Source organism: Struthio camelus, chromosome 1 (assembly GCF_040807025.1).
Source record: "Struthio camelus isolate bStrCam1 chromosome 1, bStrCam1.hap1, whole genome shotgun sequence".
Classification (NCBI taxonomy): domain Eukaryota; kingdom Metazoa; phylum Chordata; class Aves; order Struthioniformes; family Struthionidae; genus Struthio; species Struthio camelus.
The window spans coordinates 223,305,018-223,322,803 of NC_090942.1; the positions used below are offsets into that span (position 1 = coordinate 223,305,018).

Sequence of the window (17,786 nt, forward strand, 5' to 3'; positions counted from 1 at the left end):
ATCTCTCTGCACTAGACATGCTTGGTCTGGTAGATATCTGAGTTTTTTTTGCTCCTGAGCTCTGGAGGGGATCGTGGTGTTAGGCTGTGCCCCATCCTGAGGTCTTCATTGGACATATTCTCGACCTTGCAAACAGTTGGGCACTTCAGGTGGGTCACAGCCTACCTGCGGTTACAGCGACCCTCAGTCCATATATGGACTGAGGATGTCCGGATGTCTTATGGACATCTATAAGCAGACGTTCTAATCTCTTGTGTCTCACCTTACTCCCTTGGAGGAGTTCTCAGCCTTCCTGGGGCTGGCTTTCCCCAGTGGCAGCAGATGAATGTGTGGGCACAGACGGATAATTACTGCTGTAGTCAGAGAAATTAACTCAAGAGACGGAGCCCTGACTGTCACCATGTCTCCATCCTCCCCCTGCGATCCTCCATCCTCCACGGTGCCCCTCTCTCCTTCCTCCCCCCACTCCAGCAAGCCTCCTTCACAATGGCACCTTGTAGCTGGAGGACAGCTCTGAGACTTCACTGTCTGGGCCCCACCGTTTCCCGTTTCTCGCTCTTTGGCAGAGGTCACTACTCAAACTGTCTTGCCACCTTCCAAGGCCAAAAGCTTAGAGACTGCACGGAGCTCCTGAGCCCTGCCAGCCAAGGACAGGGGAGGCCCTTGTCCCCGAGGCCAACACAGCTCTTTTGCTTGGCAGAGCAAAGTGTTACTATTGGGAAAGAGCATGAGCTCAGTCACATATGGATTCCACCTCTCCATGGTCCATCACTCTACCAACAGAGCAGCATGTGTGAAGAAAAGAGGCTGCAAGTCATGCTTGGAGTCCGTCCATCTGCCTTTGTATGGACTTATGATACCTACGTGGCCTCATCTATTTCTGTGTTGGGCAGTTTCCTCCATGATGCAGTAGTCAGGAGGAGAATCCAGAAGCAATATCCAGTCAAAAGCTTTACCCAGCTTGCTGATGGTGTGCAATCAACCCTCAGATGAGTTGCAGTGGAGGCTTCCCCACACATTCATGGGTCTGAATACCTCAGGAGTTTTGAAACATGACTTTCCAATGTTTTAGAGCAGGAATTATCAAGGGAAGTTAGGACAGAAAAGGAACAGGCAAGATCAGAGAGAGGGACTGGCGTGGTTCAGGGGCTCTGTCATTGACTCATGCCCCACACTCAGCCTTGCTGGCTGGGCTATATGTAGAGGCATGATTTTCCCCATGGAGCTCTTTCTCATCTTTGCCCTGCCAGACTATTGATTAGACAATGACCAACACGTTCCTTTCTATCCCCAAAATCTGCAGCTCTGGGACCTTCAGCGATCCCCACTGTTTCACCACACTGGTGTACCCTCACGCATACGTCTGGGCTGGAAGGGACCCGAAGAGGTCCAGACCAGCCGTCCCCACACTGTTCTGACATATACTTGAAGATCTGCTGCCATGAAGACACTACTGCCTATGTAATCTTCCAGAGCCACAAAGCCCTTCCTTGGAGAAAACTTTTCTTGATGCCTAACCTCTCTGCAGCTCAAGCTCACGCCTTCTTACCCTATCCACCACAGGTGTGGAAAACAGGAGACTTCTTTCCCTTGTTGCATTTGAAGGTGTCCTCAGCTCCTGTTGTCCTCTCTTACATAGTTTAAGCAGTTCCGGTTTGTTCAGTCTCTCCCTGAAGTTGGTTATTTCTACTTCTTTGGTCATTCCCACAACTCTACTCGGGACTCTCTCCACGTCTTTCTTGAAGTCCAGAGCCCCACACTACATGAGGTGCCCTGGTCAAAGGTCTTCCCATTGTGCCTGGCTGAGATAGGTCTCATGCACACGTGTGCAGCCATGTTCCCTCTCACACATGTGTGCAGGCTGCCTGGCTGGGCATCTCCATCCAGCCACTGTCTTGGATTCATGTGCTCCTTGGTATATGGTCTTGGAGGTTTATAATAGGCAGGTATGTCTCATACTGTCAGCTTCTGGGGGAGAAGCTTTGCACTTGGCTGTAGCAAGACATTTTGCCTACCAAGCCCAACAGGTCTCTCATTCAGATATTATTTACCAGCCCATGCTCTTTTCTGGGACAGCTACAAGTTTTATCAGTAGTGATTTCATGGCTGCTTCCAGCGCATCTGTGAGGACATTGTCTCTCACACTGGTCTAAGATTCATCCTGTGAGAGCTGCTGTAGAAATACCTGTTTTGCTGATACTCAGTAACTACTGGCACCAGTTTCTTGAATGAGACTCATTTCACTCCCTAGGCCAGCATTAAGTGTCACATCTAAACAGTCATTTTGGTTCCCATCATAGTAGGGAGAAACATTTACCATTTATCCCATCCACTTATTTTAGGGCGGGCAGAATAGCTCTCCAGAAGAGCTGATCCTTAATTCATTTCTCTTTGCTCTGTGGTACCGGCCCATGTCCATTTTTTTGGTCCTGAGATGGTGCATAAAGCACCAAGGTGGTAAGTGCATGGCAGCCCCACCGCTTCCCTCCATCTCTCATCCTCATAAGCCTTGAGAAGAGTGAACCAAGGTGTGTTGAACAGGATCTGCCCACTGTGGAATGACATTGTCCGGCCTTAGCTATCCCAAATGCTCTAATTCTTTATCAGCTTAATCCTATATTGGCTTTTCCAAGGATGGCAAGCTGAGTGGGTTACTCTTATCTGCACCACTTCGCTTTCTCATTGTGCATACTGGCACAACATCTACATTCTTCCACTGCTTTGCAACTCCTGGCATTTGTCAAAAATGACCATCCAGGGGCCAAAGGTCTCAGCCAGTGCTCCATGGGCTCTTGGGTGAAAATTATCTAGATCGGTTGATTAAAAGATGTTTATCTCTTGTAGTTCTTGTTTAAACTATCCTCTTGGTTACTAATGTACTGGAAAGTGCTTCATGAGCCACAGGGACTATAAGCACACCCTCCTGCTCCTTTCTAAGTATAGACCAGAAGGATTTATTGAAGACTTCTGACTTTCTTGCGTCATTAACAGTTTTATTATCTCCATCCAGTATCTTCTTTTGTTACTGGTAGGCCTTCTTTTCCTGAGCCACTGAAATGACTTATATTGATAGTCCAACTAGGCACATATTTTTCTTGATGTCTTTGACTTCCCATATTAATTTTCCACACTCCAAAACATGTCGTTTATATGGATCGCTAGTCAGTTCCCATTTGTTACATATTCTTTTTATGTGTAATTGCTGCTGGGAATCAGGAAAGTCTCTTAACCGAATATGGGGGACCATGTCGCCTCTGACATCTGTAGACGGTAAGGTGCTGGGTGCAAAGGGTGCCTGCAGCAGGCAGGAGGTCAAGTGAGACATGGGAAGGATATGTCAGGCATACCTGCTCTCTTTGTCACACTTTGCAGACGAATATGAATATTATAAACCCTAATCCTGCAGAAAGGTCACTTCTGTTGCTAAATTCAAGTTCTGGTTTTCTTGTGTCAAACTTCTGACTCAGGCACCTCCACTGACAGGATGATGCTGGCACAAAAAGAAGCATCAATCTGTGCTGAAGTAATTCTGGTGTTTCCTGTCCTGGTGAAGTTACAGAGCTGGGGGCAGGAGAGTGGAAAAGTTTGATCTTGGCTGCTTTGAGGAAAGCAGAGTCTGAGAACAGAGGGGTCGCTGTGACCAGGGAAAATGGATAGAGAGGTGGTCAGCCCAGGGAGAGCAAAGCAGGGCATCCTGGGATGCCCTTCCTCTCACCTTTATTTCCCTTATGGCTTCAGGGAAGATCAGACCTCCTCTGGTGCTGTTCTCAGAGCAACAAAGTCTTACTACTTTCACCTGCTTCATGTTGTTGTTACTCGTGTGTTCTGATTTAATGAGCAGTTATCATTTTCAAATATGATTAGCTTCTGTTACGATGAAGGTTGGCATCAGTACGATGTGATGAGTATTCCAGGGGCCACAGCGGTGTAGCTTGGCGTAGGGATTTTCACCTTCTCCAGGAGTGTGGGGCCCAGACCATGCTCGGAGCACAGGCACAGCCCTGGTTTCACTCCCAAAGTGCCACCAGGCATTGGTTGCTGGTCCCGGACCAAGCCAGGATCATGGGCACGTCCAGTACAACCTTTCCTGTGCTACGTCCCGTGGACAGAGAGGGATACTTTAAAACCAGGCTTACCTTTAAAATGAGTGCAGCATAGACTGATGCCCCCGTGTTTCTTTCTGCAGGGATATTTCATTTGATACAGACCAAGAAGATCAGCAAACAGGAATTCAAGCAAGAAGCACAGAACTTCAGGCTGATCACCAGGACAAACGAAGGTAGAGAAAAATAACCCCATTTCCCCAGTCCTCCAGCAGGCCCTGCCTGCCACAGTGTCCTGGCCCGAATGCCTTGTATTTGGCTGAAGTGCCCTAGCCACTCAGTAAAGGGCACGTAAATCACCGCACAGTGTGTGTAGTGAACTGTAGGGAGAAGACTTGTGCTAATGTAACCGGTCAGGGCTGACCTGTCTTTACAGTCATGTGCAATACTCCTGGTTAGCAGTCACATTTTCACTTTATGATATCGGAAAGGGCAGCCAACTTTCTAAAAGTGGACGCACACTTGTGAAATCCAAAGGTTACATTTCTCCAAAACCCATAAAACTGTTTGATTTTTATATCTAATCCATTTGGCATTATGGGGGAAAAAAATTGTGCAAGGGATTTGAAAAAAATAAACTCTGAAATATTAAAAAAAATCTTTCTTAATGTTCTTGGATGTGCGTAAATGTTACAAAAAGCAGGAATTCCAATGCACATGCCGAGAGTGCCTGTGCAGAGTGAAACTGCATTGCTATTTCCCGCTGGCTGCCTCTTCACTTCGGCTGGATTAGAGTCTAATGGATTAGGTTTGAATCAAATCCGTTCCCGTATTACTCGTTTGATAGCGCTCCAGCACCTACGGGCCAGGGTCTCGGTTCAGTAGGCAGAAGGCCCTGCTGCCCGGTGTGTACCAGCACAGCCAGTGCCAGCTGAGCTCTTGCTGGGAGGGTGGCCGGGATGGATGGAAATTTGTTTTCACCTCCAGTTCACACGAGACAGCACCTCTGGGCCAAACCCTGGGGGAGTTGAACTGCCTTCAGAAAAGTGGACACTTCTCAGCATCCTCCTCCCTGGCTGTTTCACTCCCAAAGGCAGCAGGAGCTGCTTTCTTACCCTCTTTACAAGGTGCTCTCAAAATCTCCAGCCCATGCTCCCTTCTTCTTGCCTTGGTTTCCCCTTAGCCCAGTTCAGCTCTGTGGCTGTGTTCTTCCCCCAGGCAGTTTTGGGGCAATGGGGACGCTCTTCCCAGCCCCGAGTGGCCCCTCTTTGAAGAGCGATGCTTGGCTTCAGTCATGCGCAGCAGAGATTTTTATGAGCAAAACTAAATTGGGCTCCAAATGTCAGAGGCAACAATGCCTAAAATAACTGTTTAAAATTCCCTTCACTCATCCTCCTTTCACATGCAATGGGATTAACACCGTGACACAGTGAGCCTGTTTTTCCGGCAGAAGCTGCTGATGACCTAAGCACCGCGCTCTGCGTGACTTCACGGGGGCACCATTTTGAGAGGGACTGTCATGTGAAAAAAAAAAAGAAAAGAAAAGAAAAATAACCTTGTTGTGAAATCATCTCTCTGCTGTTACCGCAAGTTCTAGGAAAGCATTGGCCGGTAATTTCTCCACAACAGGAGATTAATTCAGCTAGAAAATATGCCTCCCAGCGTGACGATGTTAGGGCTGCATAATCCTCCCTGGGATCACAAGGGCTGTGACCACCTAGGGGGAAAACAAGGAAGGTTTCAAGCCACCTTCTGAGATCTGGAGTTGGAGCTCAGCAGCATCGCCGGGGGATTGAGGTGGAGGGCCCAGGGATGCTGCTGTTTTGGGGGAGTGGGGGAAGGCTTGGCGAGTTTTACACCCGTTGTTGTGGCATTGCCCAGCCTCCTTTGCTGTGTTTGCTTTGCAGGGAGTTTGCAGCTCACTGATGAGGCTGAGGGCTGTTGCGTAGAGGGTTTATTTTGAAGCAGAATCTTCTCCTACCTTAGGCTGTTGCAAAGCCCTGCACAAAATGCTGAGGCCGGGGTGACAGCTGGAGAAGCCAGCAGAAAAGCAATTGTAAACACGGGAGTGCAGTGCCCAACCCGAGAAGTGGGGCTGATATATAGCCACACGGCCCACAAAATGTGAATTTTGGCTTTCTGATGATGAACCAGAGGACAAACAAAACGCTTCTGCACCAAAAGGCACAGAGCCAGCTCTAATCACAGATACCTCTGGGGAGGTGCTGGGGGCCACACGAGAGGCAGCTCGTTTGCTGCATTAAGTGGCCGTGCTGGTGGGGGATGTGTCCCTAACCACTCGAGTTAAAGCATACTTTTATGAGACAAAGATGCGAGACTGATCCCCATTTCAGAATGAGCAGCTTGGATTTTGAGAGCACATGAGTGGTTTACCAGCAAAAGCGTAGGCAATACCATTGATTGCTTCACCCAAGTGTTAATTGTATTGCAGAAGGTCTATTGGGGCCCTGTTTGAGAGCAAGGTTTATAACTGGAGCAGGATGGAGAGGATAGAGAAGAGGAACTTCCCTGGCCGCAGGAGGAGCCGGTGACGGTGCTCCTGGGGAGGAGATGCCTGAGCCCTTTGGCATCTCTTTACCTTAGACACCTTTTTAATCGCAAGATCAGCGTACGGGCATGTGGCCCTTGGGCAGTGTTCCTGATTTCTTCTGCTGCTTGACTGAGGAGAGAAGGTCAAGCAATGGCAGGATGGCAAAATCTATGATTTCAGATTATAGGACCACTAATGAGCCAGTCTGACAGCGGCCCACATTGCAGGCAGACCTCTCTTTCCACCTTTTTCCCAGCACAGTTCCTGTGCGCCTTCCAGTGCAGAGATGTTATGCATGGGTAAAAATGTGTTGTCTTCCTGCAATGGCAAGTTTCTGTGAGTCACTGCTGATCAAAGTCCATTTCTCTTCATCCAGGTCATTGGAACATCTTCCGAGCCCAAACGTCAGACGTGAAGATGACAGAGAGTCCAGAGAAGGAAACAAAGAACTTATAAAGAAAAAAACTTTCATCTAGCTTTTGATTTATCTATACATACACACACACACACACACACACGCATATATATGAAAAAATTGCATTATTAAATAGACTGGCACAGCTATAAAAGGAAAAATACACTAATGTAAATTACAGAAACTCAAGCAAACAAACCAAATTGGAACACCACCACCACCACATCCAGGTCTAGATATGGCCACAGTCACGGATGCGACACCCTTTGGAGCACTCCAACAGATCAGTGGAAGAGGCTGCTTGTTGTCCTCTGCTATCAAAGAGTTCAGGTGTGCAAGGAAAGGAAGAGGAGACATGAGAGAGATGTGAGGCCTGCTGCAATCCCCAGCATTTCTGAAGAGCGTCAGGAGCTGACAGCAAAAGAAGAAGACAGGACCATCCTTTCTTCCACTGCCAGCTTAAAGATGACCTGAAAGGAGAGAAAGTCTCTCAGTTTCCTCTCTTGGAACTCCTTTGATCTGCAGAGAGTTTCTTTTGCTGAAAGTCCCTTCAAAGGGTACTTCTCTAAAAATCTCAGGTCTTCTCTCCTCTGTTTTAGCTGGAAGAATCCTTGGAGGATTGGAGGACTAGAAATACCTTACTACTGCAAGATAAGCAGGCCCCAGTTCAGCCAGGACTTAGGGCTGGTCAGACTTAAATCCTGAGAGTGGTCATGCCTCTGTCTGTAGAAATCTTTAGTTTCTCCAGGTTCATGATATACTTCAGCACCTGGCTGGCCTGGGGCCCTAAACAGCAGCAGTAGAGGAGGAAGAGGAGTTTTATTTCAGGAGATTCTCATGTCTGACTTTGCATTTTCTACTTACCAGCTCTTTAAATCAAATTCCCGGCCACCAGGAAAGGAAATATGTCTCCCTTGATAAAAGATTGAAAGTCTTTTTTTCTCCTGGTCAGCAGATGACTTCTTAGCCTTGTTCTCCAGCTTTCTCACCAGGAAGAGAAGACCTGACCTTCCTGCTGGGAAGAAAAGGAACAAAGCACAAAAAAATCCTGGAAACCAAACTGATAGGGGAGACCTCTGTGCCTTCCTTCTATCTCCTGAGGAGGCAAAGCACACAACCAGCAGGAGGTTTTAGGGGACTTTTCCTTCTTTGCAGGTCATTCGAAGATGCACTTTCTGAGAGGGCAGATTCAGCCTCTGAAACCCATTGCGTCAGTGCAGAGTGTGGAGGGAGAAGAGATGCAGGAGGTCCCACAGCCTCTGGCTTTCCTTCCGACACAGCTGCCCTGGGCTGCACCCGGCCCAAGCTGTCCATGGTCAACCCCGTAATTTTCTCTCCCTTCAGCTCCACTTTCCCTTCCCAGCAAGAAGTGCACTTCCTTTTGGCTGTGAAGCTTTAGGAGCCCCATCCCATGGTAATGGCCCCACTCCTGGGTGCCATGGCAGGGCAGGAATGTATCCTCCCACCTACACTGTCCGCCCCACTCTCCAGCAGGAATCCCCTCCTTCTGCTGGGATTTGGTTTTCCAAGAGTGGTGCCACAATATCACCTTGTTGCTCCTAACTCCCCTTCCCCACCTGGCAGGGTGCCCTGCTGATGCTGGAGAGGAGAAAGGGACTTGGGGCAGTGATGTTGCCCTGTTGCTGTGGAGGGAGGATGCTGAAGGGGGAAAACGCAGCATTGGCCACCGCCACGGCCGCTTTCAGCTGTGCTTTGCTCCTGCAAGGACATCCTAGGCTGTGCTGGTCGCCAAGTGATGCTGCTGCTGCTGGGCTCTTGGGGGACACCTCCCAGTGCCGTTGCCATTGTGGCCATCAGAGGTGAACAGCAACTAGGACTGGTCCCAGTAAGGGAGCCAGGGCCGCTCTGTCCTCCCCACCCTCCATTTCCTTCTCCATGTTATGTGGACTGGGGGACCCTGACATGCTCTTAGCATTTGGTGGGAGACATGAAGCAAAGTTCCTGCAAGCCCAGGGAAGTCTCTGCGGGCCAATGGGGTGTCACAGCCTGTCAGGGGGTTGGCACGCAGCCACACACCTGAGCCCACACACTACCCCTTCCCACTGCCAAAGGGCAGCCAGGGCAAACACTACAGTTGTCCTCAAGTCCAGTAAAATTTGACTTTAATTTACACACCAGCGACGGGTTTATATACCAACATATATACCATTCCCACTCTTGGCAAATTCAGCAGCAAAACTGCTACTCGTTTCAGGGCTGGGAGACCCAGCTGGGACTGGGGCATGAAATGCCACCCTGATCACTGGTGTCACCCTGATGATGTCCATCGTCCCCGGGGCTCCCCTGCGCAAGTCAATGCCCCTCGCAGGAGGCTCCATTTCCTTGCCATGGTAGTCTGCAAAGATGTAACCTCTGGCGCTAGCAGCTAGCTGGGTCTGAGACCCCAAACACTGCACTAAGGTAGCTATTAAGCATGTTATTATGCTATATATTTATATATATATCCTACATAATATCTACTGTGCTGTATTCACAGGAGAGGCATCTCCCAAAGGGCAAACAGGACCATTTCTGCAGCATTGGGGAGGAGGGTGTGCAGCAGCACTGCCGTCACCCAGACTGGAAATAGCTTTGGGGGATTTTCAGGTTGTTTTGGTACATGTATTTATCCTTGGTTTCTTGTTTTATTCTGTTTTGATAAATCTATTTATTTGGAGAGCCAGATCTGTCCGATAAATCTGATTAAAGTGTCTTCTCGATTCACTATCCTGTGCTGGCTCTCCTTTCCCCGGCAGGCTTGAAGGCTTCTCACGAATCCATGTTACAGTTCCAGGATCCTGTCCCGGTGAGGTCTGCCGGTCCAGCTCCCCATAGTCACTCACGCACCCTCCTCGGAGTTGGGACAGGGAAACTGTGGTCTAAGTGATGTCTCCTTCACCTCCTGCACAGGAGTGAGGTGGCTTGGCTGCACTCCCTTGGGCACATTGTGCAGGCGAGGACCACCCTGGCCCCACCCTGCTTCAAAGAGATGCTGTGGGTTAGTGACAGGGGGAGCAGGAGGTGGGGAGATGGGGACAGGGTTCCCAAACGCCCTGCTCTTGCTACGTGTGGTTCCCCTGGCTGTGCTGCCTTGCTGGGACAAAGATGGCAGATGACCCTTCTTTGGCTGTGCATGGTCAGAGAGCACCGTTCAATACCCCTTCAGTAAATGCTGGCTGAGATAAGTGGACATCTCTTGTCTTCACAATGTGGCTGAGGTGCCCTGGCTGCCTCTGGCGCCTGCTCTTGCTGCTCACCATCCCCATCTGCAGAAGATGCTATGGTAGGGGAGAGATACAAACCTGGCCATGAAGGGGTAGGAGCAGGAGGCTCTCCAGTGGACATCTGGGTCAGGATGTTAGACAGGGCCAGCTGGTCCTATTGGGTCTCCCTACAGCATAGAGTTAGCCATCATCCAGGCACAAGGCTGGCTGCTGCAGGGGACACAGATGCTGGGCACGAGGTTACTGTGTTGATGAGAAGCTGGGGTTTTGCAGAGAAACATCCCAGTGATAATGTAGCCACATTTGCACGCCACATGGAGACTGGTTGTTGTGAACACGCGTTTGGGGGCTGACATGCAGAGGGAAGCATCCTGCTGTGTGAGGTGGCATGAGCACAGCCCTGACTCCACTTGGGCACAGTCCACAGTCAGTTCAGGGCTGAAAACTGAGCTTAGCGCTGGCAGCTGGCACGAGGGTCAGGCAAAGGCTGGGGGCAAACTCGGGCCAGGAAACAGGAGGTTCAGGCGTGCTGGAAGGATGCCTAAGCAAGCTGTTAAGTGAGTGCAGGTGCTCTCTCTTGGAGAGGCAAGCGCTCACGTGGGGCTATAAAAGGATCAATAGCAAGAGCAGCTCCCACCCCAGGGATGTCCATGCCTTCCCCTCCTCTCTTCATTATGCTCTGAATGGCCAGAGGTTGTTGCCATGCGCTTGAGATGTGGACCGACACCAGGCCTGTGAGCGTGCAAAGGACGGAGGACTTGGCGCGGGAGCATCGCGAGTGCACGCGGAGCCCAGCCCTTGGCCCTGGAGCCAGCGAGAGACCAGGCGTATCTCCAGCTCCCGGCCTTGGCCGCCGTGGGTCTGTAGCAAAGATCAACCAGGCAGAAAAGCGGCAACAAGACTGCAGACCCAGTACTGCTGCATTGGGCACTTCCGTTTCGGCAAGGTGGAGGCAGTGTTCAACATCGCTTGGACTAATGATAGCTAAAGTGGCAGGGACTGGTGGCCTGCAGCCTGGACCCGCAGAGCAGGGAGTGATGGATCCAAGGAATTTTCTGAGCTCTACTGGCAGGACACTGCGGTGTTTGCACTATGGTCTTTGTGTGTGTGGATAAGGTGCAGGGAGGCATGGGGGGCGCTGCACCATGTGCTGAGAGCATATGCTCAGAAGAGGTTATGCGGGGCCAAGAATCGACTGAGAGGGGTTTGGGAGCAAAGAAACTTCTCTGCTTTGTAAATCAACAGGGCTGTGTTGAGGAAATATTTGGCTCCATATCCTCTTCTCCTGACTGGAGACATCCAGGAGGCACCAGACAGCTCCTGAAGGGACATAGTGTCTTTTGGTGAGAAGCCATGGTGTCCATGCTGTGCATGACAGCTGCGCTGCAAGGATGCATTCCCTTCATCCCTGCCACAGCTCTCTCAGCAAGGGATGCCCTGGCATGTCTCCGACATCCCCATACTGCCCTGTGCCTGGTTCTTGCCCTCCATGCTACCCACCGCGCTGCACCCAGCCGTGGCTTGCAAGGCTGTGCAATGCACCCAGACATGGGACTGATCTGGTTAAATTTACCTAAGGAAAAACAAGGACCCCCAACAAACTAGTGATGATTTTTGAGCTGGTTACCTGTTGGGTATCCCAGGTGAAGGGAGAAGGGTAAAGCCTGAGTCTTGTCTCATGGCCAGAGCAAGGCTGCTGACTGCGTGACTGCAGGCAAGTGCCTGTGCAGAGGATACTGCCCAGTCCACTGGCAGAGGCTGACCCTTCACTCGTCAGCCTAATTAACTCACATTTGCAAGCTCTAATTGAAGCAGAGCTAAGGCCCAATTTAAACTCATTTCCCGGAAGTGATGGATATGTGAAATGAGGTTGCCCAGTTGGGTTCCTACGAATGGCCTGGTTTCTAGGGGAAAATCTGGCCAAACCCTGCACTGTCCAGCCCAGATGACGTTTTCTCTAGGTAGCTATAGATTACCAAGCCCAAATACAGGCAGGAGCTGTCTTCACAGAATCATAGAATGCTTGAGGTTGGAAGGGACCTCTGGAGATCATCTAGTCCAACCCCCCTGCTCAAGTAGGGTCACCTAGAGAACACTGCCCAGGATCGCGTCCAGGTGGGTTTTGAATATCTCCAGGGAAAGAGACCCCACAATCTCTCTGGGCAACCTGTTCCCATGCTCTGTCACCCTCCCAGGAAAGAAGTTTTTCCTCATGTTCAGACGGGCCTTCCTGTGTCTCCGTTTGTGCCCATTGCCTCTTGTCCTGTGGCTGGGCCCTCCTGTCAGATACTTGTAGACATTGATGAGATCCCCCCCCTCAGTCTTCTCTTCTCCAGGCTGAACAGGCCCAGCTCCCTCAGCCTTTCTTCAGAGGAGAGATGCTCCAGTCCCCTCATCATCTGCGTAGCCCTCCGCTGGACTCTCTCCAGGAGTGCCATGTCTCTCTTATACTGGGGAGCCCAGCACTGGACCCAGTACTCCAGGTGAGGCCTCCTCAGGGCTGAGGAGAGGGGCAGGATCACCTCCCTCCACCTGCTGGCAACACTCTGCCTCATGCACCCCAGGATTGCACTGGCCTTCTTGGCCACAAGGGCACATTGCTGGCTCATGGTTAACTTATTGTCCACCAGGACTTCCAGGTCCTTTTCGGCAGAGCTGCTTTCCAGCAGCTCAGCCCCCAGCCAGTCCTGGTGCAGGGGGTTATTCCTCCCCAGGGGCAGGACGCTGCCCTTGCCTTTGTGGAACTTGAGGAGGTTCCTCTCCGCCCAGCTCTCCAGCCTGTCCACGTCCCTCTGAATGGCAGCACAGCCCTCTGGTGCATCAGCCCCTCCTCCCAGTTTGGGATCATCAGCAAACTTGCTGAGGGTGCACTCTGTCCCTTCGTCCAGGTCATTGAGGAATACATTGAACAAGACTGGACCCAGGACTGACCCCTGGGGGACATCGCTAGCTACAGGCCTCCAGCTAGACTCTGTGCCACTGACCACAACCCTCCGAGCTCGGCCATCCAGCCAGTTCTCAATCCACCTCACTCTCCACTCATCCAGCCTGCACTTCCAGAGCTTACCTATGAGGATGTGATGGGAGAGAGTGTAGAAAGCCTTGCTGAAGTCCAGGGAGACAACATCCACTGCTCTCTCCTCATCTACCCAGCCACTTGTCCCATCAGAGAAGGCTAGCAGGTTGGTCAAGCATGATTTCCCCCTGGTGAATCCATGCTGACTCCTCCTGATCACCTTCTTGTCCTCCTCATGCTTAGTGATGGCCTCCAGGATGAGCTGTTCCATCACCTTTCCCGGGATGGAGGTGAGGCTGAGTGGCCTGTAGTTCCCTGGCTCCTCCTTCTTGCCCTTTTTGAAGACTGGAGGGACATTGGCTTTCTTCCAGTCCTCAGGCACCTCTCCTGATCTCCAGGACCTTTCAAAGATGATGGAGAGTGGCCTAGTGATAACATCCGCCAGCTCCCTCAGCACTCGTGGGTGCATCCCGTCAGGGTCCATGGATTTGTGGATGTCAGGTTTGCCCAAATGATCTCTAACCTGATCCTCCTCAACCAAGGGAAAGTCTTTCTTTCTCCAGACTTTCTCTCTTGTCTCCTGGGTCAGGGATTCCTGAGGGCTGGCCTTAGCAGTGAAGACTGAAGCAAAGGCAGCATTCAGCAGCTCTGCCTTCTCAGTATCCTTTGTCACCAGGGCACCCGCCCCATTCAGCAGTGGACCCACATTTTCCCTAGTCTTCCTCTTGCTGCTGATGTATTTAAAGTCATTCTTGCTGCTCTTAACATCCCTTGGCAAAATGGGCCTTAGCCTTCCTTGTCGCATCCCTGCATACTCTAACAACATTCCTATATTCGTCCCAAATGGCCTGTCTCTACTTCCACCTCTGTACACTTCGTCCTTCTGTTTGACTTTTGCCAGGAGCTCCTTGTTCATCCATGCAGATCTCCTGCCTGCTTTGCTTGACTTCTTGCTCGTTGAGATGCACCGTTCTTGAGAGTGGAGGAAGTGATCCTTGAATATTAACCAGCTCTCTTGGACCCCTCTTCCTTCTAGGGTCCAATCCCATGTGGTTCTTCCAAGTAGGTCCCTGAAGAGGTCAAAGTTAGCTCTCCTGAAGTCCAAGGTTGTGATCCTACTTATTGGCCTGCTTCCTCCTCGCAGGATCCTGAACTCCACCATCTCATGATGGGTCGTATGGGGTGTGACTTAGTAAATAAGGTAAGTGCCGTGGAAACAGAGCCTCTCTAACATGTCCTTATTACCCTTGGTAGATCCAAAACTAAATGACATGCTCTGCAGGCTGGTCGTTTCAGGTATTGCTATTTCATAGCAAAGCATGGAATCTAATCACTGCTGTGGAAGGCTGGAAATGAGGTCCTGGCTCTGGTTCCAGTTAGTATCCTGGAGCCCTTCTTTGCACGGTCCCAATCTGCCGTTGGACGATGGTTGCTACTGGGTGCTTCATGGCCAAGAGAAACCCAGCAGCAAGCAGGTATGGAGAAACCTACCTGGGATGAGATCCCTCCCTGGCTTCCATCCCTCCCAGATCCATTATATTCCCCTGGTCCTGGATGCCTCTAAGCAGTACCACGTCTTCTCAGGTGTTAGCTTTTCCACCGCCTTCAGTCCCTTATGCCTTGGCCAGCTTTCTGCTGCCTGGAAATCAGGCTCTCCACTGTATTATAGCTATCCCTTTATTGCAGCTCTGCTTTGGGACACTATCATAAAAGGCACATCATAAATTTTACACTGAACAGTAAAGCATTTTCTCATTGGCTGCTGTTCCCTCTCAATCACTAGGGCATCACAAACCAAAGGGATGAGCTTGTGTTAGGCAGCAACCTGCTGCCACACAGGCCAAGCGCCCAGTCTCTGCTGCCTAGCTCCTGGCATGGGCCAAAGAAAAGCAAGCTGACATTGCTTTTTGGTGGTTTGGTTGGAGGAATGATCTTGGAGGCTGATCTGCTGACACAAGGCACCGTGCTAGCTCTGCACCTAAGCAGCGTGCTGTCAGAGGGATACAGGCACAGGGGGCACGGCACAGCATTTCTCAAGCGATGGAGGCCCAAAGCATCCCCTCCACTTGCTGTGATGAGGCATCACAGTCCTTATCCATCTGAAGTGATTCCTGAGCCATTAAGGATGAGATACCCTGAGCTAAGGAGGAGGCTTGAATCTCCCTCTAGATGACAGAGCTACACGAGTGAGTTTCTTAGGTGGGTTCCTCATCTTTCTCCATCCATCCTTCTCTACCTATAACCTTTTGGGCCCTCTGGCTTTTCCTTCCCCACAGTGGCACAGGAGAGAGAAGACATCATCTCCATCTTGGGTTATCCTGAATGGTGGCTAGTGCTGGAGACCGTCATCTCTATAAAAATGAACCCGGTACCAATAACCCACCATGCAGGAGGGCTGGAGACACACACAGGGGCCCTGAGGGCTGGTAATAAACTTCCCATGTAGCACTCCCTGGTGATATGCTGCTGAGGAGAGTCAGAGACTCGCTCTGGGAGTAAAATGAGCTATGGATAATCACCTGCAACCGTTTCAGTGATATGCCAGAGCTAGCTTCCCCTGGGATCTTGCCCTAATGACCATGCCTCCCCTTGGGGGTCCTCTAAGAGGCTGCTTTCCCTGCAAGGGCATTTCTAGAGATTAGTGCTTTTAATTGGATCAACAGCTGGTGCTTTAAACCCATCATTTCACAGTTGGTCGTATCAGCTTCCTCTCCACTAGGACTTGCGTCTGTGGCTCTCTGTTTGCCTCTGCAGGAATTAGGTCATTTTCATCCTGAGCTATGAGGACAGGGTTAATTTGGGGACAGAGCTGGCACCTGGCACTGGAAAGCCTTTCATCTCTTGTGACAGTGAGTTTCCAGGGCACTCCTGGGCTTTCTACATCAGGTTTGTACATCCACTGGCATGGAAAGGACCTGCTCCATGGTGGTGATTTGTGGTGGTGTTTCTGGTGTTTGTTGGGAGAGATTCCCTGGGAAGGAGCTGCAGCCACAATGTGTGCAGCAGGAGACAACCCTCACCAAAATGCTACCCAGACACTCATCCCGCCATCATCCCTGCTGCCTTGAAGTGTCTTGAGCCAACGGGCATGGTGCTGGGCAGCTTGTGGCCATGATTTGGGGTCCAGCAGGGGTGGGGCCATTGCCAGTGAGCAGCAGGACTGGTTTGCAGCTCATAATGCTGTATGGAAGGGGAAATCCTTCTGTACTCTCTCTCCCACCTGTTTCAGCCTTTGCCTTGGGGTTCTGACCTGCCCAGGCTGAGGTCAGTTATGTTGATGACTTTTTCATCTAGCTCCATTTGTGCGTCTGGCCCGGCTCTGGGAATCATCACTAACACTTCTGTTTGCTCTCTATACCCAGAGGTAGCTCAGCATCTTTGTACCCTTTCTTTGCAGATGCACCAGCTCCCTTACAGCTTCTGAGAAGGGTTTACAGCCCTGTCACTCTCCAGCATTGCTGGTTGTAGCTTGCGTTTCTGATCCGTTCAAGAGACTGGAACAAAAAATCTTGCATTTGTGACTGTGTTTGCACAGCCACAAGCAAGGAGGAGCCTCAATTTGTGGCTGCAGAGATGATGCATGGTTTGAGAAACACCGGGCTCTCCTGAGACCTCCTTGTGTAACTCTGGATAAGTCCTTTTGCTGCTCTTCCCTGCCCTGCCAAGGGAAGAAGGAGACCACGTTTCTGTTGAATTAGCCAGAGTGCATGATAGGGAGTTTGAGCTGGGTTGATCCTTTACTCTGGACAAGTGCTGATGTGAAGAAAGCCTCTGGGCAGGAAGTCATGATCAATTGCTAATGCCACTGAGCTGAAGGAGCAGTACGTGTTTTGATGCTGTAGAACAGAGTTTACCTGAAGCACTGAGGAAGAAATTCAGAAAATACCCAAATACAGGTTATCTGCATGGTGCCAAGAGCTTTGGAGATTCAAATGCTTAGTTCAAGGGAACCTGGCGTGAACTAGGACACCACTCTGACCCTGGGTGCCTGCAGGAGGGTGAGACGTGAGCACCCCAGCCAGGTGCCTCAGAAGGGCTCTCGCACAAGGACTGAGATGGCAATCGATGGATTTTGCCATCCTGCCTGCACCTTCCTGATCCCCACTAGCATTTTGCCTGTGGGTAAACTGACACCAGTTCTGAGTGCCATTGGTTAGCTGCTCTGTTTAACTTGCTGTGGGCTCCTTGGGATATTTACAGGTGCATCCATGCAATTACCACAGCTGCATCCCTCCCTCTGCATCTCTCCCTTGGCTCCATGGGACAATACCAATGTGCAGGCATGTTTAATGTTGCCTCCCTGGCTGGGGCAGTGGTTTTCTGCTCACTTCAATCTGTTCTCCTTGCCCCTCAGGGAAGCCACTTTTTAAAATCAGGTGTACATAGGAGGCTTTCATCCTTCCAGTGGTTCTTCCAAAGAGCAGCAGCCACCTCTTGCCACCAACTACAGTGGGGCCTTGCCCGTATATACAGCGGAGAAGAGGAATGGGGTGCATTGCTGCTCCTGGTGCTCAGCTGGCTGGGCTCTGTGCTGAGA

The 17,786-nt window shown here is 50.7% G+C and overlaps 1 protein-coding gene across 1 annotated transcript in view; it reads left to right on the top strand.

The window, feature by feature from the left end:
- CHRDL2 (chordin like 2) overlaps positions 1-9,681 on the top strand; it is a 33,893-nt gene extending 24,212 nt beyond the window's left edge. The window contains exons 10-11 of the mRNA XM_068930829.1: positions 4,187-4,279; positions 6,971-9,681. Coding sequence (XP_068786930.1) covers positions 4,187-4,279; positions 6,971-7,050 — 173 coding nt within the window. The 3' untranslated portion in view covers positions 7,051-9,681. The remainder of the gene's footprint in view (positions 1-4,186; positions 4,280-6,970) is intronic.
- The last annotated feature ends 8,105 nt before the right edge of the window (positions 9,682-17,786 follow it).